The sequence below is a fragment of the Micropterus dolomieu genome, linkage group LG05 (genome assembly GCF_021292245.1).
Source record: "Micropterus dolomieu isolate WLL.071019.BEF.003 ecotype Adirondacks linkage group LG05, ASM2129224v1, whole genome shotgun sequence".
NCBI lineage: Eukaryota > Metazoa > Chordata > Actinopteri > Centrarchiformes > Centrarchidae > Micropterus > Micropterus dolomieu.
Window position 1 is genome coordinate 24,929,057 of NC_060154.1, and position 27,508 is coordinate 24,956,564.

At 42.5% G+C, this 27,508-nt stretch overlaps 1 protein-coding gene across 1 annotated transcript; it reads right to left on the reverse strand.

Annotated features, from left to right (window-relative positions):
- Positions 1-11,667: 11,667 nt before the first annotated feature.
- On the reverse strand, positions 11,668-19,961 carry LOC123971602 (protein-glutamine gamma-glutamyltransferase K-like). The gene is made up of 13 exons (XM_046050515.1): positions 19,685-19,961; positions 19,388-19,579; positions 16,423-16,674; positions 15,567-15,685; positions 15,371-15,478; positions 14,259-14,436; positions 14,018-14,156; positions 13,732-13,924; positions 13,338-13,491; positions 12,924-13,208; positions 12,376-12,536; positions 12,139-12,275; positions 11,668-12,034 (listed from the first exon to the last, which is right to left on the reverse strand). Exons 1-13 carry the CDS (start codon positions 19,959-19,961, stop codon positions 11,875-11,877), a joined length of 2,355 nt encoding a protein of 784 aa, XP_045906471.1. The 3' UTR covers positions 11,668-11,874.
- Between the last annotated feature and the right edge of the window lie 7,547 nt (positions 19,962-27,508).

Below are 27,508 nucleotides of genomic sequence, written 5' to 3' on the forward strand. Positions count from 1 at the left end.
TCCCGCAGCACCTCCCACAGTATCTCCCGGGGGACCCGGTCATATGCCTTCTCCAGATCTACAAAGCACATGTAGACTGGATGGGCATACTCCCAAGCCCACTCCAGGATCCTTGTGAGAGTAAAGAGCTGGTCAGTTGTTCCACGACCGGGACGAAAAACCGCATTGTTCCTCTTCGATCTGAGGTTCGACAATCGGCCGAACCCTCCATTCCAGCACCTTGAAGTAGACTTTACCGGGGAGGCTGAGAAGTGTGATACCCCTGTAATTGACACACACTCTCTGGTCCCCATTTTTGAACAGGGGAACCACCACCCCAGTCTGCCACTCCTTGGGCACTGTACCCGACTTCCACGCAATATTAAAGAGACGTGTCATCCAAGACAGCCCCTCCACACCCAAAGCTTTTAGCATTTCTGGGCGGATCTCATCAATCCCTGGGGCTTTGCCACTGTGGAGTTGTTTGACTACCTCAGTGACTTCCTCCAGGGAAATTGATGAGAAACCCAAATCACCCTCCATCTCTGCCTGTACTAGAGAGGGCGTGTCAGTCTGATTTAGGAGTTCCTCAAAGTGTTCCTTCCCCCGCCCAATTACATTCCCAGTTGAGGTCAACAGGGTCCCATCCTTACTGTACACAGCTTGGATGGTTCCCCGCTTCCCCCTCCTGAGATGGACGGACAGTTCTCCAGAAACACTTTGTTGCCGACTGAAAGTCCTTCTCCAACTATAAAGTCTTCTCCGAACTTCTCCCACACCTGCTGCTTTGCATCTGCCACAGCAGAGGCTGCAGCCCTTCGTGCCCATCGGTACTTTGCAACTGCCTACAGAGTCCTCCGAGACAACCAATCCCGGAAGGCCTCCTTCTTCAGTCGGACGGCTTCCCTGACCACCGGTATCCACCACGGTGTTCGAGAGTTACCGCACCTTGAGGCACCTAAGACCTTGAGACCACAGCCTTTCACTGCAGCTTCAGCAATAGAGGTTTTGAACATTGCCTACCCATGTTCAATGTCCCCAACCTCCACAGGGATGCCAGAAAAGCTCCGCTGGAGGTTTGAGTTGAAGATCTCACGGACAGGGGCCTCCTCCAGACGTTCCCAGTTCACCCGCACTACCCATTTGGGCTTACCAGGTCTGTCCAGAGTCTTCCCCCACCCCCTGACCCAACTCACCACCAGACGGTGATCAGTTGACAGCTCCGCCCCTCTCTTCACTCGAGTGTCCAAAACATGCGGCCTCAAATCAGATGAAACGATTACAAAATCGATCATCGATCTTCAACCTAGGGTGCTCTGATATAATGTACACTTATGAGCATCCTTATGCTCAAACATGGTGTTCGTTATAGACAATCCAACATACATAACAAACACCCACTCGGGTTCAGATCAGGGGGGCCGTTCCTCCCGATCACGCCTTTCCAGGTATCTCCATCACTGCCCACATGCGTGTTGAAGTCTCCCAGCAGAACTATGGAGTCCCCTACTGGAGCCCCATACAGAACTTCATTCAGGGTCTCCAAGAAGGCTGAATACTCTAAACTGCTGTTTGGTGCATATGCACAAACAACAGTCAGAGTTTCCCCCCCCCACTACCCGAAAGCATAGGGAGGCGACCCTCTCGTTCACCGGAGTAAACTCCAACAGGGGACTTATTATTATTATCCCCACACCCGCCTGGCGCCTCACACCTTGAGCAACTCCAGAGAAGAATAGTGTCCATCCCCTATCGAGTATGGTTCCAGAACCGAGACTGTGTGTGGAAGTCAGCCCCACCAGATCTAATTAGTAGCGCTCCATCTCCCAACCCCTGCGTATCTTCCGATGGATTGTGGGTCCAAAGGATGGAGAGGAGGGTGCCACGTTGCTTCTTCGGGCTGTGCCCGGCCGGGCTCCATGGCAAACCTGGCCACCAGGCGCTCGCCGACGTGCCCTCCCTCTGGGCCTGGCTCCAGACGGGGGCCCCGGGCTTCCTCCGGGCAGGGTCTTTATGAACAATTCTCAGTCTGGCCCCTCACCTGGAACCACTTTGCCTTGGGAGACCCTACCAGGAGCACTAGGCTCCAGACAACACAGCCTCCAGGTTCACCGGGGCACACAAACCTCTCCACCACGATAAGGTGATGGTTCCTGGAGAGGTAAATGCGTACATATGTAACAAATACATATTTAACCGAAAACAAAATTAAATACATAAATAAAGCTGCAGTAGTAGTATCTGTGAGCCATAGTGTCAGTATTTTCTGGCCAGTTATAACAGTTGATGCAGATTGATTGTTGCCCCTTAAACTACATAAATATCTCTTAAATATTTCCAGTAAGACGACCTTTACTGGTGATTGAATAGAATGTATTGCACTGGAGAAGTATTATATATAACAGGATAAGTTGCTATCTATCTGAGTAGAAAAGTGAGATTTGGGCTGTAAAATGTATTGCAACCTTTAAACAAGACTAGATGCTTCTGGTACAAAATATTTTTTATGAATCAGTTACTTGTGCTAACCACTCTTCCAAATAAAGGATCAGAAGCACTGAAATATGGATTAAAGAATTAAAGGTAGGGCTTTTTTTATGTATCCTCAAAATGTCACATTCCCTTTCAGCTGCAACCACATTATAGAGTTTCATTCTCACCTGTAGGAGTTTGGTGGCAGAGTGCCATACACAACAGAAAGAAAGCTTCTTGTAAGACAGATAATAAAAAAATTACTTCAACTACTTCATTTCCTATAAAAGGTTTTCTAAACAGTGAAATGACAAAGAATTTGAATAGCTGTACCTCAATTCACCAAGACAATACCATCTCCAGTAACATCATTACTAGTTTTCTTTTTCACCTCTGTTATCTCCATCTGAGTTTGGAACACCTGGGATTTTGCACTTCATTGAAAGTAATTTTTCCAGGATAAGGTTCAGTGGGTAATTTTGATTTGAGAGCTCGAGCAAGCCGGACCCCTAATGGAATGCTCCTAATGCTCTCTGTTCTCGGTTCAAGAGAGATCCTATTCCCACTGAACTGTCCAGAGCCACAGATACATGAATAATAAAAAAATGAGTATGATCAGGTTGCCAAGCAGTGGATTTGACAAACATAGCCCAACACTGTAATTTTGTTACGGATGTCTGTGGCATTAATATAACCTTTTCTTCCAGATTGCCCATTCGAGGCCAAAGGTGACGCTGTACAGAGGCAGAAGTACAAACTGTACAATCACAAGCTGTGATTCATTTGCTTGTATGTGGGTTTTTTTTTTATTCACACAAAAAATGTGGACATGAAATCTTGATGTGACAACCTGTTATTTTTCTAATGGTGCAGATCAAATGTTTAAACTTGGTCTTCTGTTCCACTATGGTCTGTTCCATATTGCTGCTCCCCACAGGGTAGACTCTGCAAATACACAAACACAAACTTTTGTAGATAAAAATCATCACAAGCATGACATTTTATTTATTAATTTTTAAGGTTTTTTTTTAGACAGATTATCTGTGCACAAGTTCAGAGGGATCAGCAGGGATATGAAGATCAGTGATTCCTGGCAAAACTGATTTTATTATATTACATTGTTGTTTATCATAAATAGTTTTAAGTAAGTAGTAGTTTTTATGTAATTATTTTGTGTTCATCTTCCATCATACTGTTTCTGCCAAAAGTTGTCCTCTCTTTTAGTCACTTCATAATGTAATGTTACTGTAAATGTTTTGAAAAGTGCAGTATAAGTGTTATTAATATGAATCTCATGACTATTTAAAGTCAAAGGTCACCTGAAAAGTGAATAGACAAGCCTGAAGCTTTGGCAAGCAATATAGTGATATTACAGCCAGTGTTTTGATGCGTCAGTGTCATAATAAAGAAGTTCTGTGTTGTAAAACTGTATCAAAAGCAACATTATTATAAACAGCAAACCATGGCTGCAGCTGTAGCTCATAAAAAGTATGTGCGTGATAACTTTAAGTCAACATAATCTATTTTATATTAATGATTGTAAGGTCACACAGGGCTTTAAATTATCACAAACTTCAGGAACTAATTCAATTGTATGTAAAAGGATGAAGACAGTGTCTTGCTAGTGAATGGATCCATATTAAAAAGAAACAAAAGATTTTTTTTGCCAATTATTACCGTACAGAAACTAAAAAAATAAGGCTTTGGAACACTTGAAACTAACCTGATGTTTTTTTGCTCTACATTAACTTGTGACTTGTGTCACTCACCTGTCACTCATTGATGTTGTCATGAGACCAGTTTCCATTTGTATCCTAATTACTGTTGACCTCATTTTGTATGTTAATTCAGAACACGGAGGTGAGCAGTGAGAAAACCAAATAAACAGCTTATCCAGATGAGTATACAGAAAAGTAATTTGCCTGGCATGAATACACAGATGCCATTTAGGGTGATGACGCACCCATACCCCCAGCTGGCATCTGTGCCGGGAAGTCAAAGACAAGGATGGAGGACTGCGGCTCTGACTATGGAACACAATGAAACTCATCAGGACTATTGCAGCCTTCTGCTTGACAGGTTTCATATTCAGATTTCATGCTCATCTGAACAGCACACGTGCATTTTAATTTGTACAGCAAAGTGAATTTTTGTTTTATTAACTTTATTTATTATCTTGACAGCCTTCGGTGTGTTTTTAAATCAGCAATTAAGTTGGCTGATTACAATATCGACATTAATACAGCCCATTACACCAAAATAATTGTTTCATTTTCATTTATTTAGTGCAGCAAAAAGTTGATCTACAAATGACACAATAAAAAGTAGATTACATTTTACTTTTTGGTCCAGTTTATAAAACTGAAGCGTATTATCAGCATAAAGTTGCTTGTAGTTATGAACCCGCAGATAATGACACAAGAAAAGTACTTTTCTTTTGCCTTCAGCTCTATGGAGCTTTGTAGAGTGTTTTAACTCTTGTTGTTAAATTGTTTTGGTTTTCAGTTTTGGTTCACTATCACTGCACTTACGTCTTCTACCCAGCACCCAAAGAAAGACAAAGTTTGTTGACTAGTGAACACAAGAGAGCATTTAGCAGCTAAGGAGGCAGATATTTCCACAGGGAGTTAGTGGAGACCAGAGCAGAGCTTAAAAGAGAGTGAAAATTGAACAAAAGCACTACTCTGGATAAATGCTAATGTTGCTCAGTAACTAGCCAACTGTGAACTTGCTGGCAAACAGTTGCTTTATTCACACCAGCAGCATTTACAGAAAAATGACTCCAAATAAATACTATTGTTGCTCAATAGTATTTATTTGGAGTCATTTTTCTTGTCATCCAGCGAATGTAGGCCTAATATTTTCTCCTTTAGCTCTGTTTTCAGTCTCTACCAACTTCTGAGGGAAATATCTGGCACTTCAGCTGCTAAATCCTCTCTTATGTTCACCAGTTAGCTGCTAACTGTGTCTCTGGTGCTGAGCAGGTAGTGTAGCCTACTGTGGGTTTTTGGAGCTTTTTCACTGGAAGCAGTTGCCTGGCCCTATGAGAGCGGGGAGACAGACCAGACAGGAGACAACAACCAGAAATGATGCTATAAAGTTCTGCAAAGCCAAGTAGGTCTGTCACTATGAGCAACTCCTCTCATGTTACACATTTGATCAATTACTATTATAAAAACATATTTTATAGTTGCTATACGTAATTATTTGATAAATTAAGTAATAAGGGAGACAGTACATTTTTCATTTCACTGTGCCTTTAAACCACCCTTTATTTTTGTTGTCTTTCAGTCGGCTGAGGGACTCTCAGCCTGAAGTGCTGCTTTACAGCTTGTTTTGAATCATTACAAACTGAGGACCAGGCTTACGCCTATTGACTGCTGTGTGAGTGTCTGCAACAAACAAACAAAACCTTTTCATTGAGAATACTCTTTCTTTACTGTGTATCAGCACGAAACTGACAATATGTAGATGTTAACAATAAAGGTAGGCTGTAGCAATTCATAAATATTCTTTTTAGAACTGGCAAACATGACGGACACATAGGCTACTGTTATACATGATGCACATGTTTCTCAACATTGCAGCAGTGTTTAGATCAGTCCACAGCTATCTGTACTTTCATACAACTGCTTGCTGAATCCAGACATTTCATACATCATCTGCAGGGACTTCAAATCAGGTAGGATTTAATAATGTATCACATAACCAACAGTGTCTTGTGCCTAGTACAACTACTGTTCAAAACTAGAAGAGTGCGCTCAGTAGAGTGCAGTTCTCTGTCAGGTGTGTCTAGGAGCATGTGGGTGGGGAACAGGGACTGCAGGACAGTTTGTTTGTATAGTATAGTCCCAGTTATCTTTAAGATGCATATAAGATGCAACAGGGGGACACACAACCAAACGCATAATTTTTTTTTTTTATCCCTGCCATGGGTAAGCCCGGAGGAGATAAAAAATAATAGTCTTGTGGACCTGAGAGAGTGCAACACAAACACTTTGTCAAGTCTGAAGTTTTCCTGCTTTTCCACACACACTGTGACTTCTGTTTTTCATTACTTGTCTCTTAGTATGAGGTGACACAGCAAGCACAGCGCGTTTAACACACAGTGAGGCCTGTACAGATACATCAAATCTCTGCTGCGAGTTGTGTGTTGTAATTGAAATGAGGGAACCAGCTGAGCAAGCGGATGCTTCTTGCTGATATAACATCTGCCACAACTTCAAACGTGGGAGTCGCAAAGCAGGTAGTCTTAAAAGGAGGAAAATGGCAAAAAAACCAAACAAGCATTTAGAATAGCGTGAAGAAGAAAATCACAATCACTCAAGGGGCTATATTGATTCCAGAGCTGGCCAGCTGAGGCATACATGCTGTTCAGCAATGTGTAAAGAGCATATTGCAATATCGATGGGTGTTCATCCCCACATTATGGCACAAACATCAGGCCAAGGATTTGAAACGACTTTATGTCTCTCGTTTCTCCATACTTCTGTTGGCTTGAATGTGTATTAAATCGATCTTTTAGTCCTAGCTAAGGGAAACTTTTACAATATTAGTTTGACCTTTTCTATTTTCAGAATATTCTGTTATGATAATGTCACCATCTTCCATCTCACAGAGAAGCAGATTTTTCAGTCTGGCTTTGAAGGTCTGTATCTCAGTCCTCCATCTACTAGTACATGCCTGGGGCGCCCGAATTATTATATGACCAGTATCACTGGGGATATCCATCTCCAGGAGCTGTAAAACATAAAGCACAAAAATAAATTAGCCTAATACACAAAGGATTGGAAATATAATCAAATTGTTAAGTGAACTTTCAGAGATAAATCCTTCCATAATCGGCTTTCACCCACCTTTTTTGAAAGGTTTTATATCTTTCAACACCTTCACCTGGTGTTGGAGAGAAGCATCTCTTTTCTATTGTCTGATTCAGTAAGTGTGATGCAGAGGTGAGCAGTTGTGTAAAAACACTAATATTTTTATTTGCCCAAAAGAAACAACAATATCTTTTTGAGCAAAACTTTGAGCAAACAAAATTATAAATCATTTGATTTTCTCTGATGTGTATTACAAACCATCAGATCTACTATCCTTATCACTGAGTACGTGTGTGTAGGATATGTGGCCACAGGGAGGGACTCAGGCTTCTCTTTAACAGTGACACGCTATTCCTGCAAATGCCTGGTGACTGTCTTTTATCACAAATTGCTCTGTCCCCACCTTCACTTGTAATTCCCCGCACAGTGAGTGATGTTCCCAGGCAGCACATAAGGTTAAGGCTGCCTTTGTTGACATCCAATCAACATGCCACAAAAATATAGAGGACAGGTTTAAGTGAATTTGCTGCACAAAACGCTACACACGTTACACACACAGAACAAATAACAAATCTCATGACAAGATTGGTTCTTTACTCAGGACATAATGATTGGAGATCTGATCAAAGTGCCAGCAATCTGCCTTTTATATCCTGCGACAGTGTGTGCCATCCAGTCACAGGAGATCTGCACAGCATTGTGATATTTGCAGTGTAGAAAGTCCATTCAATGATAAGTGGGTGGATGGAAAGTGTATCTATTTACACTATTTTACTATTTTTACATTCTGTCATCTTTTTTGTCAAACATTCTCTTGATGTTAGGATTTCCTGCTATACTGTTTTATATCATTGTAAATATAACCGCTTTGGGTTTCAGTTGTAAGGTAGATTTTTGTTCTGACAATTTCTACAACATCAATTTCTACAATTTAAAATAATTGAAACAATTTTCAAAAATAAAATATATATAATCTCATTTATTGTCAACCGTTTGTCCGGTGTATAGGATTGCGGTAATATATATATATATATATATATATATATATGTATAGCCTAAAATTTTTAATAAAAGAATCATTGGTTGCAGCTGTAGATATTCGTTTGATATGTTTTTTTTGAAAAATGGATTGAGCTCACTCTATGCTGAAAATAAAATAAAGGTATGCTATAGGCCTAACTTGACATCTACTATAAATAGGGGCTCGTGAATTAAAACTGATCTGGAGAGATTCTTCATGAACAAGGCTCATCAGCACTAAACCATCACTGGGCTCAGTATAAAAGAAGCCAATTAGTGCTGGCCTTCTGTATCGAGCAACAAATGGAAAACTAGGCTGCTTTGAGTTTCAGAAACAACTATTCAAAATTGAAATTCATTATAACATCAAACTCAAACGCTCATCTCCGCAGGGGAAGACACTCACATTAATCAGCACGTCAGCAGAACTATGTGTGTCAGACACCAGAGCTTAATTACCTCCGCTCAGAAGAGGTGTCTCAAAAACTACTTAACAGATTTCAGTGACATTTCCTGGGACATAAGGCTATGGGCCAAATAGAACATAATAGAGTTTGGTGTGAATAGCGCCACCATGTGGCCAGTAATAAAGCACATTACATGTTTGCTCATAACCACTGAACCTGCTGAACTGTAAAGTGTAAAAACTAAAAACCTCCTTGGTCTAACACACAGATTTCCATCTCTTATGAATACCTCGCAATCTCTTTAATTTCAAATTTCATCCAAACTTCACCAAATCTGGTTCATATTATATTTAGATGATCCAATGTGTCTTCTAGCACTCCATACAGTTTTCTGCCAAATTCATGTGGGCATGGTATATTTGGCATACAGTGCTAATTTGTTAATGTATTGTGTGAATGCAGCCACATTTAACACACTGGTGTTAAAGAAACTGGCACTGCAGCAAGATGATTTTAAATGGCTATAACTCTGGAAGTCTGACATTTTAAACTAGTCATCCTTGTGCAGAGCCAGGAAAAATCTGTGTTGTCTGTCCTATATATTTGATAGAGATCTAAACAGTCTCTTAATTTAAAAAAACACACTTAGAGGATTCTGCAGAAGGCACTTATTCTGCGAATGCTTTTAGTTTAATGACATGCAGTACATTTGTTTTTACCTTTGAAGCTTCTGTGTTCTAGTTTCTTGCTTCTCTTGTGTTGCCCACATCCTGCCTGGCCATCAGAAATGAAATATTGGTGACCCATATTAACAGAGGGTATCCAGTCAGGACTTTATATAACGTGGCAGGAGCACCTGAAAAAAAATTATACATCAAGAAAACATTGAGTGTTTTCCTCACACATGCTGATGTATTTGTTGTAAATGTCTTTGTGCACTATGTCCCCTGAAAACCTGGTCTTCCACACTTTCTTATCCAAACAGGAGTCTAGAAAGAGTCTAATAACATGGCTATTGGCCAGCTCCAGTGAATTTCTCTGTATATTGTGTAGGCCTATAAGCCTTTATGCATATACACATTTCTGCACTCTTGGTTTATGCATACTGCTACCATAAAAAGAATGGCCAAATGCTACTGGAGCATTTAGACATTTTATGCTCTGAGAAGAAAACACATGTGCAATGTAATGCAGTCTAATACAACAGCCCTGTAATAAATAATACCTCTGTGAAACTTAAATAATACTTTTGATTGTTCTTGACACTGTCTGAGAAGTGTTGCTTGAGAGTAATGTCAATATCGTTGTTGTTGTGCTGACTGCATTACGGAATAAGATGCGTCTATGTAAACGATGCAGACAAAAGACTGATTTTTAATGAATTTGTAATGTAATGCTGTACAATTTAACATCATCACAAAGAACAACCTCAAAACGTAACAGACCTACAGTAAGGTTGTCTCAAGAAAAACATAATATTTTATGAGAGGTCGTATTTATTGCGGTGCTATTAAATTACACAGGTGTTTCTGCACACCTGTTTCACAGTGGACATGATTTTTTGAACCACAGGTGCAACTAATTATGGTTTTTCAGTGTTGGGTCACTGATTATACCTGCATGTTTTGAACTACTGAGAAAGAAGAATGAAACTTTCTATATAAAAATACTTTGTTGACGGGAGGCTAGCTTGGAAAGGTGGCCGACACTTCAAGGCCCTTCATTTTATTAGACAGCTTCACAATTTTTGTGATCTAACTGTACTCTGAATGTTAACATGCCATTGCAAACTATACCCACGCCAGAATACAAAACAAAACTGGAGTGGCTGTAGTTGATGTGAACACCTACAAAGAGTTAGGTGGCCTGATTGCAGAGTGGGATCAACAAACTGAACACCACTCAAACATTGCTTTGTCAGAAACTCCAACAGTGTCAATATTTATAATCAAAACTGTATTTGCCTTGGCTCATTACCACTTCTGCAGGTAGAATTGTACCGCAGGAGGAATGTGGGAGGAAAGTAGATATAAAAAATATCAGAGGAAGCTGGATGCTTTATGGAGATTTTTTGACCTGTCAGTCACCTGTGTGATGGAAATCCTGGGTGAATCATTTTATTTCAGAAGACTCGCGGATTTGATAAATTAAAAAAAAAGTTAATGGCAGCAAACTTCATAGCTTGTGGCACAAGACCTTCATGCCATCATGGACAACCTAATGACAGGGAATAGTGTCTGCTTATTTTATTTTCTTGTCTGTAAGAAATTGTATAAAACATCTCATCTCATTTGTATGACGGAACTGCAGCAGTCAAATAAATGCATCTTTTGGGGCACAGACTTCCTTCCCATCTTAACCAATTTTGAAGGGGGTACGGAATGGGGAAGTCTTTCTGCCAGCCGTGTGTCTTCATCGTAAAGGTCACATACTGTAAATTGTCATTAACATTAACTTTACAGCACATACTCAGACCTGTATTTCTTGAGGAAGGCCAACTTCCCTTGCCAAGTTCTTGTCAGCTTTTACAGAGGAGCAACAGAACACATCCTGACTGAAAACATCACAAACTGGCATGGGATGTGCACGGCCCAGGACCCGAGGGCTCTGCAGCGGTTGATTAAAACTGCTCAGCAGATCATTGGTACCCATCTCCTGAGCATCAGTGATACCGGTGAGGTGAGGTGCCTATGCAGAGCCCAAAGGATACTAAAGGACACACAAACTATTGGCCACCACCATGAATCCATGGCAACCAAACATCCCTGGACACAGGACATCAGAAGCAAACTGTTTTGTTTTATCCATCCATCCATCCATCCATCTTCATCCACTTATCCGGGATCGGGTCGCGGGGGTTTTGTTTTATTGAATCAATAAATCACCAGATTCCATGATACATTTCAAATATTTATTGTTTTAATATTACAAGAGCATTATTAGCAGTATTTAGGTACAAAAGTACATAATTAAACCTTCAACAAATTTCAAAGTACAGAAAATAAATATCATAACTTTAAGTTGCCACCCTGTCTAACCTCTGCAGCTACTGAGGACTGAGGAATGGAAAACACTTTTTTTACGCCTGTTTATTGTAGAATCTCGTCACAGCGCTTTGCCTATATGGAGAAATGACTGTCAACATTCATTGAGAAAGTGCCTCTGTTTTCGAATCGCTATAGAGCAGCATTGCTTTTGTCCTTCACTGTGATGTCGGTCACACCGTGAACCTGAGTGAGCTGCTTGCAGTCCAATGAAGCCAGCAATTTCCTTGGCCCAGGCAGGGTGGGGACGAATTGCTCAGTCAGAGACACGGAGGCACGGCTGCCAATATCTCTGAAGGTATGACAGGAAATGACAGTAGCAGTCACAAAAGAGAAAGACAGACAAGGTGGTTTAAAAAAACTGAGCACAATATAAAGTGTGTTTTTCCTCCTCACCCGTAATTAATCTTTCGAGCAGTTAGGAGGCCCAGTCCTTCCACGTGGAATATAACAGCTTTCAGCTTCTGAGGTAGTGGGTTAGTAAACGAAATCTCTACTGCCATCTTTTCCCCTACCACGGCCTTCCCGATTGGCTGTGTGAGAGAAGAGCAACGCAAGAGAACAAAATCAGATCTGAATTTATATGGTAATTTTCTTACTGGTAAAACTTTCCTGATGAATTGATTGGCTTACCTTTATGATGAGGTCTGGGGTCCTGAGTCGGAAAGCAAACTGAGTGGCCAGGACCTGTTGTGTTTCCTTGACCTTGCCTGACAGTGTCAGCATTAAGCTGGCATGGTCTATCAGTTGGTCCTTGTAGTCTTTGTACTCCAGGGTCCACTCCAATCTTTTTACTATATGCAGAAGATGTAGGCAAAATGTATTTTCATCTTTCAACACCTACCTCATTCCTCATTCCTCATTGATAATTGAGTCTTTGTGCGTAGCTAAACTAATCAGCTGCTGTGTGTAGCTTTATATTAAACAGACAGACATGAGAGTGGTATCGATATTCTTGCCTAACTTCTAGCAAGGAGTTACCTCCAACCTTTCCTCTAAGTAAAAAAAAAAAATCTTCTTTTAAAAAAATAAGAAATACAATCACAGATGCAATGTTTTAGCAATTCTTTTTCATGCTGCTAAAGGAATAAAACTCCTCTGTTGACACACACACAAAAAGAACGGGTGCTGAAACCTTTTTTCCTTCCTGCAACCCACCCTGGATAAAAAGCTCCACTTACCCTCTTTGGGTAGCATGTCTATTTCTGTACTGTCTTTTCTGCATGTGGCCTTGTGGACGCCGGTGTAATACATGACTGCCACCTGGCTGTACAGGATGACCGTGCGTTGCTCTGAGCTGCTATTTTGCAACACGATGGTCAGCTCTGCATCTCTTCCCATTGTGAGACCTTCATTATCCACGGTCACTTCTATAGAGATATCCTTTGCTGTGGGAGAGGAATAGGCCCCTGCTTTGGAGCCATAGCTACATGCTGTTTCTACAGCAATGCGTTCTTCCTCTGTGCCTGAGAATGACCAGAAATGTCGAGTTAATTCAATAAACAATACAATATAAATACCATGGTTTGGCAGAAGTTTTGTATCCCATACTCTTGAGTGAACATTTAAAATGTGTGCATTTTCTTTGATGATACCTTCGAGGTGTTTGTAAAGGTGTGTGATATCATTGCGTTCATTAGAGCCAACAGCCTTTGTGCTGATGAAGTGGCCCACAGTCTTTTCCTCACTGTAGATTTTAGCGAAGGTCCCATCTACCTTCCTCTGCCAGTAAATTTTATCACTGTTCACCTGGAAATGTAGAGGGAGAGGGAGTTAAAAAAATAAAGCCCTTAACAGATGGGAAACATCACACATCTTTTGACATATGCCATATGGCTCCTCATTAGTACACAGCACACGGATAACGAGTCAACATAAAACAGCAACTAAAAGATCAGTTGTTCCCTCCTGTAGGTCATGCATGGGAGGAATCTGCATCATTCTGTGCAAGTCAGTGCTCTTTTAAAGTAAATGATATATTCCACAAACCTCCGCGAACAAAAACGCAGAGTCATGTTTGAGGTAGACGTGACCATTGCGGACAGCAGCGAGAGAAGCTGGGCCACAGCGGTAGGTGCCCTGGCTGGTCTCCTGAGGTGTGGCGTCGACAGCTTGCCAGCCTCCATTGCCTGGAGGCAAGTCTGGACGAGCCATCCAGCAGTCATTCCACACATGGAAGTTCCTTCAGGAAAAGACTTGAAGGTCAGTCTTACTAACCTAGAGAGTGACATATGTCATGATGAGGCAGCATCACAAGGATGGTGACAGGACCTACCAGATAGAATCAGAATTGAGGCACTCTATTGGCTCCAGGTTCTCATCCAGGTATACATCTGTTGTCAAGGAGACGTCTGTGTCATGAGCTGAATCGAAGTTGGTCACAGTTCGACTGGGAATGCCTAAACTCCGTAAAACTGAAAAGAAGATAATAAGGCGCTGCGTGACGTTTACCTGTCACACACCTATACAAGCACACGTCACGTAAACACAGAAGAAGAAAAAAACTATCCGCTAACCTGTAGTGACTACGCCAGCAAAGACCCAGCACTGACCATACTTAATGGGGGTGCCATTGTTTTTATGGTAGTTCTTCAGGATTTCCACACTTCCACTCCAAACTGTTGGACTAGTTCCACCTGAATAGTCTCCTGACCAGTTTCCCTCCAGGACTCCACGGTCATCAACAGAGTTGATCTGGTGAAAAGTGTTTATTTAAATATATTTCTTATGTATACTTCTGAAGGATTACACTCAGTTCCTAGAAGTTTCCTTTAACAAATGTTCAACGTTTACTCCATTTCCACAGTTGTCTTGCATGTGAGCAGAATGGGCTCACAGCGTCTATTAACAGACTTTAACAAGACGATACTTGACAGGAACATGAACAATACAACGTTTAATTAGTCTGAAAGGTTAGCAGATGAAACTAGGCTTCATTTAGTTAATCATTTTTTACTCTCTATTTTTACTGTTGTTTCGCAGTAGCCCCATGCTGCGGCGCCAGACAGGATCTATTCAGATGAATGAGAGAACTACATTTTTTCACACATGGCTTAAGCGGTGCTTTGAGCTAATTGCTAACATCAGCATGTTACGTTTAGTGTGTTCACAATAATAGTGTAGCATGTTAGCATGCTAACATTTGCTAATAAGCACTAAACCCAGCTGAGGCTGATGGGAATGGCGTTAGTTTCACAGGCCACAAACCAAAGTGCTGGACAAATTAAAATATTGACCTGATGGTGGCGCTAAATGAAAAATTAGGGCAAGTGTTGATGGATGAAGTATATTACATATGTCTGTATAGAATTTCATGGCAATCCAGCCAATAGTTGTTGAGGCAGTAAGGAATATTAAAAAATTGCAAAGACCTTTCTATCTAAATGTACTATTTAGCACTAGTGCTCAAATTGGATACAGAGAGAAATCCATCAGCTTAGACTGCAGGATGCTACAGATATCCTGCTGAACCACCACTGTGATGGAAACTGTTATAATGCCCAAAGGTGGTTTAACACGGTACACAGTGAGCAGGGGTTTCTATTGTTCTGGTCACAGTGTAGCACATTATGAAGAGAAATATGAAGGTCGGTAGATCAGATGTAGAAAAATAGTGTCACAGTCTCACCATGGCTGAGATGACTCGTACCACATTAACCGGGTCTCCCCAACCAGACGAAGGAGTTCCACTCTTTTCCAGGACAAAGAGGCAAGCATCCAGAATCCCATTATCAAACTGAAACCAAAACAGAGAAATTGGAGAGAGCCAGTCAGTTTATGCTGCTCTATTCAGCAAATATGGAAAGATCACACAACCCACTCACCTGTCCGTAGTTCCATGTTCGAACTCCAATTTGATTCTGTGTGCCGTAGTAGATTCGACCGACATCGTTCAGGACGTACTCCTGCCTCTCCTCTTCAGAATCCATGAACACTGTGTCCTCTGACAGAGAACAAGAACATCTTTAAAGTGGGCAATAACAATTTTTCTTCCTTTTTTAAAGTTTTGGATTGGATTGAAAATCTCATATCTTCAGTATGTCCTTAGATTTGTGCTAAAACCCATATAGGAAAAACAAGACACTAACAATACGGTACATATTAATTTTAGTCTGTCTCAGTGTGTCTGTGAAGATTAGGGGTAAAGCAAAAAACAAAAACAAAAAATTAAGCAAATTATGTAGTAAAACTTTTTAATGAACATTTGACGAGAACCTCTTTGCCTCATATGAGGCCATTATACCATGCCATATTTCAGAGGGCATGGTATAAAAATGGAAATATCACTTTTTGTTCCTTTTGTGGGGTAATTTCTTAAAGGAATACTGTGACATTTTGGAACATAAACTTATTTGCTTTCTCATGCAGCGTGAGATGAGAACATCAACTCTCATGTCTGTCTGTTAAATATATAAGAGAACAGCTTACAAGCCTTAGAGGTGCTGGTTAGGCTGCATTGTTACCGTTGGACGGATCCAGGCTTGCTGTTTCCCCCTTCTTCCAGTGTTAATGCTAACTGGCTGCTAGCTGTGGCCCTATAAGATCTGCTTACAATGCTTTTTTTTTTTTTTTACTGCAAGGCTATGTTACTGTATTGTAAGGTGTTTCTGTTATTTTGACCACCTCTAGTAGTAGATTGGTTTGCAATGTGCAACATGACTTTTTGTATCCCATGTTTACCTTCACACCAGGGGTTAAACAACATGTAGATATCATTAGCAGGGTCATGTGTGGAAACGGCCCGACCATTTGTGCAGTTTGTTTCAACTGTGAGTTGATATCGGCCGATGACCGCCGTGGGTGGAGAATTCACAGACAGATGTATCCTTTTATCATCCTGTTTCACAACAGTAGCCTCCCAACGATGGTCCTCCAGCTCCTCGACTAAAGGGATGATGACATGTGTTCCTTTTGACACTGTTGGCAGTGGCCCTGGGAAGGTGAGAGGAGAGGCTTATTACACACACACACACATGAAGTAATATAGCATGTGAAAACTATTGCTGACTGTTAATCATGTCGTGCCCAAACAGGAGCAGTGCACTGCACCGTTCAGTTACTGTGTTTTTTCACCACAACTCATTCCCTCAATTGAAGGCACACCTGCATTCCTACGTTGGGGGTTATGAGTAAACAGAAACCAAATGAAAATAATCCATGTAGTGTCGTCACAATGTCACACACACACACACACACACACACACACACACACACTCATGCATGCACATAAAGCATGCCATGACAGCATTAGATCTCAGTGCAGCTGTACTATAAAATAAATATTTGCTTAGGCAGCAGCTTGCTGTTCATCAAAAGTTACTGCACATCGATACTGATGTTGAAAGCTTCTGCATATGAAGAGAGATACGTGGGAACTAACAAATTCCTGTGTTTTCTAGGGTAAAGAAACTCATGATAACCAGCATTACATACAGCTGTTGGAAAATATTGAAGAGCTTTCACCCTAAAGTGAATGTGGAATGTGGAAAATTACAGCCCTTCCTAATTTTTATCCTCTACCCTCTGTGGGTGTGACCCCTGACAGAGTCACTATGCTGCCATTTCACCATGAGATGTGGATTTGGACAGACAGACTGCTGGTTTATGACAATATCAATCTAAACATGCCTCTAAAGAAATAAGTGAAATGATGCAGCGAAGGAGCCAATGCAAAATCTACAACATCTGCCAAAAAAGTTGACCCAGGCTCAACTTTTGCTGCAACGCAATGTCTACCGTCAAGGTGCTAAGTCAGTCAGTCAAATACATTTAAGCGTACATTAATGGTAGCTTACTTTGTTATTTTGACGACACGGGGCTGTTTCCAGTCTGCTTAAAGCAATAATATGATATTTATATAGAGTTTCATGACAAGTTCATTACCGCTCTCATATCTGTCCAGTAAACATACAGCTTTAGCCAAGTTACTGCTCCTAGTCAAGAAATGGTCAGACACATAACCCTCCATGAAATCACAATGTGACATTGTTACACTTTAGTTCCTCATGGCAAGAAAGTGAATTTCCTAAAATGTCAAAATAGTCCTCATGCACAACCCTAAAGCCAAAAGAATCGTATCTCTTAATCTAATATTGTGATGAAATTTACATTCATGCTCTCAGGTGGATAAAAAAAAAGTTTCCACTGACTAAAGGGCCTTTCATCTACCACCCCCTCAGGAGGCACGTAACATGTTCAGCCCTGCAATAGGAAAGAGGCTCTGTTGTTAAGAACAGTCTGTGTGCAGCTGAATTTGCCGCACACTTTAATTCTGGAAGGTGTTGGGAAAATTGCAGCCTCTGTGAGCCCTTAGCAGCGCTTCAGACTTTGAAACCACAAACCACAAAGTCAGGGCAGTTACTGTCATTGACTTTTACTTGAATTAAACAACACTCTCTTGTTTTACTCTGTGTTGTTAAGATCGGGCTGTGATTAGCTTCATGCCACAGGCTTGTGTCTCAGAATACAGTGTTTGGACTGAGTACAGTGTTTTTTAGGCATGGCTGAAAACAGATTGATCTGAGATATGAGCAGAAAAATCACACTTTGCTGTTAAACGGTTTGTTTTGAATAAAAAATCCACCATTTGAAGAGTGGAGGACAGATTTTCACAAGACCAAAAACTGGCATTATCAGTGGCTGCTATTGTCCTCCTGCTTATTGCTGGCATGACGGATGGCTTTTAAAAAAAACAACAAAAGGATGATTATTCATGATCAGTGTTGTTTATGGTGGACTCAAAAGGTTAGAACTTAGATTTATTTTTTATCTCAAGGAAACAATATATAATAGAATTGGGGGTGGGGGATTTTCGTCACCTTATTTGCAAAATAGCAACCATTCATTAAACCATATCTACTCAGTATTTAACAATGAACATAGGAGAACGTTTTCCTAATATGGATGCTCAGCCTTTCTGTAAAAGAGACATTGTAATTATTCTCTTCAGGCTTCACTTGACACACACAGCTATAATTGTAGGATCTACAGTATAATGGTCGGTCCTCTCTGCCTTACAGCACTCAACACAATGAGCGAGGGAGAAAAGACAGACATGAATAGTGGGTAAACAGGTGGCGGGCTGTGGCTCAGGCGGTTGGTAGTGGCAGCAATTGTCAGTGGACAAGATTTTTAGTTGGAGCAGGACTGAGGACTTGATCTGTAAAACGCTCTCCTTGGAGCATAGCAACCAGTTTGGTAGTAGTAACCAAAAATCAATCAATCACTCTATCTATCTATCTATCTATCTAAAGACATGAACATAGAAGCAAAACTTCTTGCTTGTACATCTTGTTTCCTCCCAAAACCCTCAACCTATCACCTTCCTGTCTTAATTATCAGGTGCAGCTCTGAGCAGGGTTTCGAAGAGGGTCAGAAAAGCATTGCTTTGGTCAGGCTGGATCGCGTCCATCCAGTTTCACACTCCCACAGTCGTGGGAAAATCATATTGATTAGGTATTCATAAGCATGGCTGTTGCCGATGAATCATCTATATTGCTCTTGTGAAAGTCTCTTATTCTGGTGTGTATTTAGAAACATTAAACATAATGACGCTCTTAAATATATGGGTTGTGGAAGTGAATTGCAGTGTTCAAATTCCCAATTAGCAAGCACTACACAGTTTCTGTCAAGCACTCCGACTCACCTGTTTTAAGTTCAAGGTGGAGTTTGTCACTGCTGGGGTTATAAGGTCGAGACAGGGTGATCCACATCTGGAAATTCTGTCCTCTGCGGATAATGAAGTTATCACTTTGGTAGAGATTTGTGTAGTGCTCTGTGTGGTTCTGCCCTGATTTGCTTTTCATCAGGTCTATTGATCGCACTTTCAGGAGGAGGTCTGCAAAAACAAAAACAAATTTAAGAGAGCGAAGTCTATCATGTGGCTGGCATTTAGATTATTTGATAAATAACACAACTGTGAGCTCTGCAAGATTACAGTTACCCTCAAGCTGGCTGTCACCGATCACAGGCTTCTTGCCATTTCTCCCTTCTTCCTTTTCTAGATCATCAATCACTGTGACCACAGTGTCTGTGATGTCATCGTCCTTTGGCTTGTTACAGCAGCATGGGCAGACCTTGCGCAGCCACTGCCTACATGCATTTTCTTTCTCAGCATTGTTGTCTTCTAGATCTTTCTTTTCTTCCTCAGATTTGAGAGTGACAGATGGAAACCGACCCACTGCAGATGTGTCTCTGTGTGACCGCGTCTCTGTAGACATCCTGAGACGAAGGCAAAAACAATGAGGACGTCTAGAGATTTTTCATGTATCAGTTTCCTAAAAGACAACATCATTGTTATACATGCAGCTTTAAAGTCTTCCTTAATAGGAGTTAACACCCTCAGTCTTCACACTGCTGTGCATATTTTTCTTTATAGAGTGTTCGCATGTCTGATGGCTTAAAAATGGTCACGTTATCATATGTTGTTAATCCATTGTCCAAACACTTTAGAAGAGGAAGAAATGGTACATGGTAGAGCTGAATTTATCAATACATCGTCTTGATATGAGCTGACAGCGCCATAACTAATGGCTCCTACATGTTTTAATTAGTCTGAGGTTGAGAGTGAGACATTTCTCAGTCCTTCGTGTGTTGGAAAATGTAATCTTCAGCAATATCTGTCTGGTGGAATCAATATCCCAACACAGCACATAATGTTAAAATGAAAGGCTACATCTAAATGAGATTTGAATGTGCTCCCTCAAGAGTGACAGAAAAATGATTAACTTGAGCATAATGCTCAAAATCTTAAGTTATGGTAATAGGTAGGTCCCAACCTTCCCGTCAGATGTAGCCTACCACTGCCCTGCCATATTAATTCAAGCCTTTATTGACACCATCCATTTTCAACCCATATTTTGCAGTATTAAATATTTAAAATTGGATATTATTACAATAATGTTTTAATACAATCAAGTGTTTAAGTTGGTTTGGCAATTTGTACTACCCCTTGAGAGAAACATTTATCCATTACTTTTAGTTACTTATTTTTTTCTACCATTTATCCATTCATTTAATAATTTAAACTGTTATAAATTATGTTTAGCTATTTCAACTCCTGCTTAAACTGAATTGAAATTCTCAAAACTACTTGTTCAACCTCCACATCATCTCGTCACGTGTGCACATCATAAAAGCAATTTCTCATTGTTTTGAACAAATTGCAAATGCTTTGACACACTGAAGGAAATTATTATGTACAATTGTCTGCTGTTTCCTACATTATCAATTGGTTATGTCAAGCTGATCACAATGAATTACACTGGTTGTCTGTTGAATAATCTTTCCCCCCAAAACATCTAGGCACAAGTTCATATCCGTTGTAGGAACATCAGCCTAAGGAGTGTTTCGCATGCTTACATTTCAAATTTTGTAATTTCTTCCATTGTGCTATGCGGTGCTTTAAAACAGTCCTTTCTTTTTCTTTTCTGCATCACAATGACATTGTCTGTCAACAAATTATAGTACAAACAGTAAAAACGTAAGTGTGAATCCTGTCCAATTTCTTGCAATAACTTTGTACTGTTTAAATTGATCAGAAAACACTTTTCCACTGCCCAGTACCAGCTCAACTCGACTGTACGTGTGCGGAAAGGTTGTACCTGTACCTGCTTCCAGGTACTTTTTTTCATATCACCTCTGTCGAGGTTACAAGCGAGCTGATGCCGCGTTCGAGACCGGTCAGAACTGTGATTTTCCCAGTTGAAACTTCTGACTTCGGACCTCAAAGCGTTCCAGGTGCATGGTGGTGCATGACGCGGAAAGTGAACGAAAACCATGGCTGACTGTGACAAAGTGTACACACAGTTGGACCCTCAGCAGTGTTTGAGGTGTTACTTCAAAGGATGGCAGTTTAACTGCCTCTACGTTACTAGTTACTACTAGTTCCAACCAGAGAGGGGAACACTTTAGATCACTGCTACACCACAGTTAGCAGTGCCTATCAGGCCGTCACACGCGCTCCCCTGGGACACTCTGATCACGTCATTATCTACCTGATTACTGCTTACAGGCAAAAATTAAAGCTTTGTAAACCTGTAGTGAGGACATCAAAGAAGTGGACTAGTGAAGCTGTAGAGGATCTTGTTTGGTGTGTTTGGACTGCACTGACTGGGATGTTCTCAGGACTGCTACCAACAATCTGGACGAGTTTACAGAGGCTCTGTCAGCTTCTGTGAGGACAGCTGTATACCAACACGCACCAGGGTGAGTTATAACAATGACAAACCCTGGTTCACAGCTAAACTCAGACAGCTAAGGTTGGAAAAGGAGGAGGCATTTAGGAGTTGGGACCGAGCTGGGTGCAGGGCATTAAAGTACAGGTTTAGCAAGGAGGTGCGAGAAGCTAATCGACTGTACTCAGAGGGACTAAAGAACCAGTTCTCTGCAAACGACGCCATTTCTGTCTGGAGGGGGTTCAGACAGATCACTAACTACAAACCCAAAGCCCCCACTGCATCAACGACTCTCGCCTGGCAAATGAGCTGAACCAGTTCTACTGCCGCTTTGAGAGTCAATTGGACACCATCCCCCGTGACTCTTCCGCTCAGTTTCAACCCGTCCACCACTTCCTCCCCCAACTCCTCAGAGCTGGCCAGCTCCACCCCCTCCCCTCCTCTCTCCATCTCAGAGGGGGAAGTCAACGGTCTTTTCAGGAGGCAGAAACCCCGCAAAGCAGCTGGGCCGGACTCCCCATCCACCCTGAAGCACTATGCTGATCAGCTGTCTCCGGTGTTCAGACATTTTTAACACCTCACTGGAGACATGCCATGTGCATGCCTGCTTCAAAGCCTCCACCATCATCCCTGTCCCCAAAAAAACAAGGACCACTGGTCTAAACGACTTCAGACCCGTCGTCCTTGAATACCTTGTGTGGTCCCACCTTAAATCAATCACAGACCCACTCCTGGACCCTGCAGTTTGCCTACAGAACCAACAGGTCTGTAGATGAAGGGCAGTAAACATGGCCCTTGAGGTGGTGGCAGGTGGATTACTGACTTCCTGATGGACAGGAAGCAGCATGTTAAGCTGGGAAAACATGTCTCTGACTCCAGGACCATCAGCACCGGATCCCCTCAAGGCTGCGTTCTTTCCCCCCTTCTCTTCTCCCTTTATACCAACAGCTGCACCTCCAGTCACCAGTCTGTCAAGCTCCTGAAGTTTGCGGAAGACACCACCCTCACTGGGCTCATCTCTGGTGGGGATGAGTCGGCCTACAGGTGGGAGATTGACCTTCTGGTGACCTGGTGCAGCCAGAACAGTCTGGAGCTCAATTCTCTGAAGTCAGTGGAGATAGTCGTGGACTTCAGAAAGAGCTTCTACCATCTGCAGCTAGCCTCATTAACAAGGCCCGGGACCCCCACTGACACTCCCCTCTTGCAAATAATACATATGTCACTGCACATTTAAATACTATTTCATTTCATTTCATGCACAAACCTGGCATATTGCACACATTTGTTGTTAATTGTTAAATCCTTGTTGTGGAATATTGCTATCTTTGTGTATCCTTAATACAGATGAGGAGGCGGTATGTTGTCTTAGCTTGACTTTATTCCAACACATCGTAACCTAATACACACTGAATCTGTCCACCTCTTCCGGTATCTCCGTACGTATACGTAGATACCGACGTATGCTGAATCACAGATAGTAACAGGTTTATGTGACATCTCCCCCTTTTTGTCTGGTGTTTCACACAGTATTAAACAAAACAACTGTTTCTAAGAAACATACTCCGAAATTATTTTTCCGTTCATTTTTTTTTCTCTTTTGAAAACACAATATTTTCTATATCCTTCCCTTTTAGAAACCCATGTATCAAACAAGCACAATTTCACTTATTCTATTTATCAACATCATTCTTTTCAAACTTACTGTTTAAGTGGACATTAACTGTAATACAAGTGAACAAGCAAATATAAACAAACAGTCTGCTCAGACCTTACTCATTGCCCTGTAACCAAACTGGTCTGTACTCATTGGGAACATTACCAGTCAACACTTTTCTTCTGGCTAGTATGTCAGCTTGACAGCAGGTTTCACAGTACGTCCAGAGCGTGTTCTCACAACTCTGGGTGACGATGTTATGCTACCAGTCTCAGAATCCGTTTGGGTTGGACGGGTGGCAGTTGCCATGTTACCCGGTGGGGTGGAGGCTTCTGGTGACTGTGTCGGAGTGTCATTCCTTTCTTGGTTGACGATCTGCAGATGCCTCCGGTTTCGTCTGGTGGTGTCTCCTTGTGGCGTTTTCACCACAAACGAACGTGGAGTAGAACACAAAAGCCTCCCCATGTCTTCTCTGAGTCTGTTTTCAGTCGCACTCTGTCGCCGACACCTAAGGCAGGAAGCGGCTTTGTTGTGTATCTCCTGTTGTAGGTGTATTCGTAGTCCTGCTTAGCATTGGCATCTGTCTGCCTGACTGTAGACAGATTGGGCCATGCCGGTGTCAACTGATGGTGGAGCTTGGGGACTGTGGTTCGCAGTCTCCTTCCCATAAGGAGTCTGGCTGGGCTTTCTTTTGTCGGCTCCGTGGCTGTGTCCCTGTAGACCAGGAGAGCTAGCTGACAACTCGCTCTGCCATCCCATTAGCTTGGGGATAGTATGAGCTCGATTTAGTATGCTGGATGTCATACTTGCATGTGAAGACCTGGAACTGGCTGAGAGGTAAACTGCGGGCCGTTATCTGTAATCAGCTCTTCAGGTATCCCGAACCGTGTGAATATGCTCATCAGCTTACTTATAACCGCTTCACTTGTGGTCTGGGTGAGACTCAATACTTCAAGCCATCTTGAATAATAGTCAATAACAACCAGGAAGTGCTTTCCTTAGAACTCACAGAGATCTGCAGCTAGTTTCTGCCAAGGGAGCTCCGTCCAAGGCGTTGTGATAAGTGGTTCCCGGCTTTGGCTCGGTTTGTGCTCATTACAGTGTGGGCATGAGGAGACTTTCTCCATTACCGCATGGCTAATCTTTGGCCACCAGACGGCATCTTTGTATCTCTCCCTGGATTTGTTTAAGCCTTGATGCCCGTGGTGGATCCTCTCCAGTATCTCAGTTCTCATTGTTTGTGGAATCACTGTTTGGTTTCCCTTCTTCACCAGTCCATTATGCTCACTTAGACTACTTCTCTCCATAAAATAGTCTAAAGCTGGTCTGACGACATCCTTTTTATATCGCGGCCAGCCAGACTTAATGTATAGTCTGACCTTCTGCAGGGTTTCATCCTGCTCTGTCTCTGCCTTTATGCGCTCCAGCACTGTTTTAGGCCTTTCCTGCTCTTCGATGGCGTCCATGTATGCCTGATCCGCTTTTGACTCCGGGTGCCTCGACAGAACGTCAGGTATTATCATGTTCTTACCTGGGATGTACTCAGCGACAGGGTTGAACTTCATTAGGCGGATCAGAAGTCGCTGACACCTCAGTGGAGTTTTGTCTAGGTCTCTGTGGTTGATGAGTGTCACCAGTGGATTATGTTCGGTAAGTAATTTGTAGCTTTCCAGACCACACAGATGAACTTTTCTGAAGCCCATACACTAGCAAGGCACTCTTTTTCTATCTGTGCATACTTCTTTTCCGCCTCAATTAGGGTACGTGAGCAGTAGGCTACTGGTTTGAGTGTGCCTCCATGATTTTGCAGCAGTACTCCTCCTAATCCATAACTGGATGCGTCAGCACCTACTACAGTAGGCAGTTTTGGATCAAAGTACTGAAGGACAGGTGCAGAGGATATCAGTGTTTTTACCTTCTTAAAGGCTGCTTCTTGCTGCGAGTCCCACACCCAAGCCACTGCATTCTTCAACAGCTCGTTAAGGGGATGAAGGATTTGTGACAAGTTGGGTATGTATCTGCCATAACATAATTCACCATGCCAAGTACCCTTTTTAACTCACTCACATTTGTGAGTGGTGATGGCAGACACTCTTTCTGGGCTTGGGGTCACTCCCTCCTGACTGATAACTTGGCCCAGAAAGTGAAGAGATGCCTGCCTGAACTTACACTTTTGAGTTGAGTTTTAAGCCAGATGCGCGGATTGTCTCCATCACTCTTTTCAGGCGGCAGTCGTGATCTTCCAGAGTGGGTCCAAACACAAGTATGTCGTCCATGTAAACTACCGTGCCCTCGTGATCCTGCAGCAGTTATTGCATCCTCCTTTGGAATATCTCTGGTGCCGATGTTATTCCGTTTAAAACAGTACCAACATTTGGTGTTATGAAGGTAGTTAACTTTGAACTTTGACTTTCTTCATCTAGGGCCATCTGCCAAAATCCACTGGCAGCATCCAGAGTTGTGTACACCTTACTTCCGGCCAGTTTGTGCAAGATGCTGTCTGTGGTTGGCAAGATAAACTTTTCTCTTTTCACGTTCTCATTCAGTTTAGTAAGAACTACGCAGATTCTTACTTTTCCACTCAGCTTAATCACAGGCACCATTGGCGCTACCCATTCCGTGGGCTCCGTCACGCGCTCTATTATGCCATTTTCTTCCATTCTGTTCAGCTCCTCTTCTACTTTTGGCAGCAGCGGAATGGGTATGCGGTGAGGGGCTGCAACACTGTATGGTTTAGCGTTTTCTTTTAAAACTATTTTGATGGGGTCTCCTTTAAGCAGTCCTAACTCCCCAAACACACTGACTTCTCCTATGTGTTGTATCAGACCCAGGCGAACACTGACAGATCTGCTCAGCAGGTTATCACCTGTAGACTTGGCTACTATTACCCTAAAGTAACAGTCTTTTATTTTTCTCCCTTTTAACTCTTGTTTTTTAGCTAGGAATTGTCCCAAATGGACCACTTTTCCTCCTGGACTTTCCAGTTTAGAAGTAACTGGCCTAAGTTTTGGTTTGACACGGAGGCGGCTATATGTAGCCTCATTTATTATCGTTGTGTCAGCACCAGAATCCATCTTGAAGCTAACTGGAGTATGGAATATCACTAGAGTTGTGCGCCATGGTGGCTCTGTATCAGTGATCCACTGCTTTGCCAAACAGGCCAGAAGGCGAGATGGGCGCATCCAGGAGAAAAGCCCTCTCCTTCCCCTGGATGGCTGCGGTTGAGCCACAGATGGCGCTCCGTAGCCACCAAAGCCGTCATGGATCGGCCGATGGAACGGGCCGTTTCCTTGGTCACACGGAGAGCCAAGTCCGTCGCTCTACAGAGCTCCGTCAGGTCCTCCTCAGAGGGACCTCCCCCTACGTCACAGTCCCGAAGGAGATCGGCCTGGTATGCCTGCAAGACTGCCATCGTATGTAGGCTGGCACCAGCTCGACCTGCTGCCATGTAGGCCTTGCCCACCAATTAGGATGTCATCCGACACGGCTTGGTGGGGAGCGCCGGCGTCCGGAGGGATGAGGCGAGGTTGGGAGAGAGGTAGCTAGCCAGTGCCTCCTCCACTCGTGGCATCGCTCCGTAGCCGTGCTGTCTGATTCCCGTCACGTTGCCGTAGTCCAGCCGGGGGGACGTAGACAGCCGCGCAGAGAAGGGTTTATTCCATGATAAGAAAGAAAGAAGAAAAAATGGTAGGGGCCGACGCGGGGGTGGCGCTCGGTGTTGCAGAAACCGCTCATCTAGTTTGCTGCCTGCCGATGGCTGCTGCACCGCCTGTGGCCAATCAATGTGCAGCTTGGCCACGGCCCGCGTCACCACTTCCAACAACTCCTCGTATCCTGGCGAGGGCTGATGACGTTCCGTTTCCTCTATGCTAAGCACATCTAGCTCCTCAGAGCCAGATCGTGTCAGCCTTTCCGGACTCGCCCCTCGAGTGGGAGA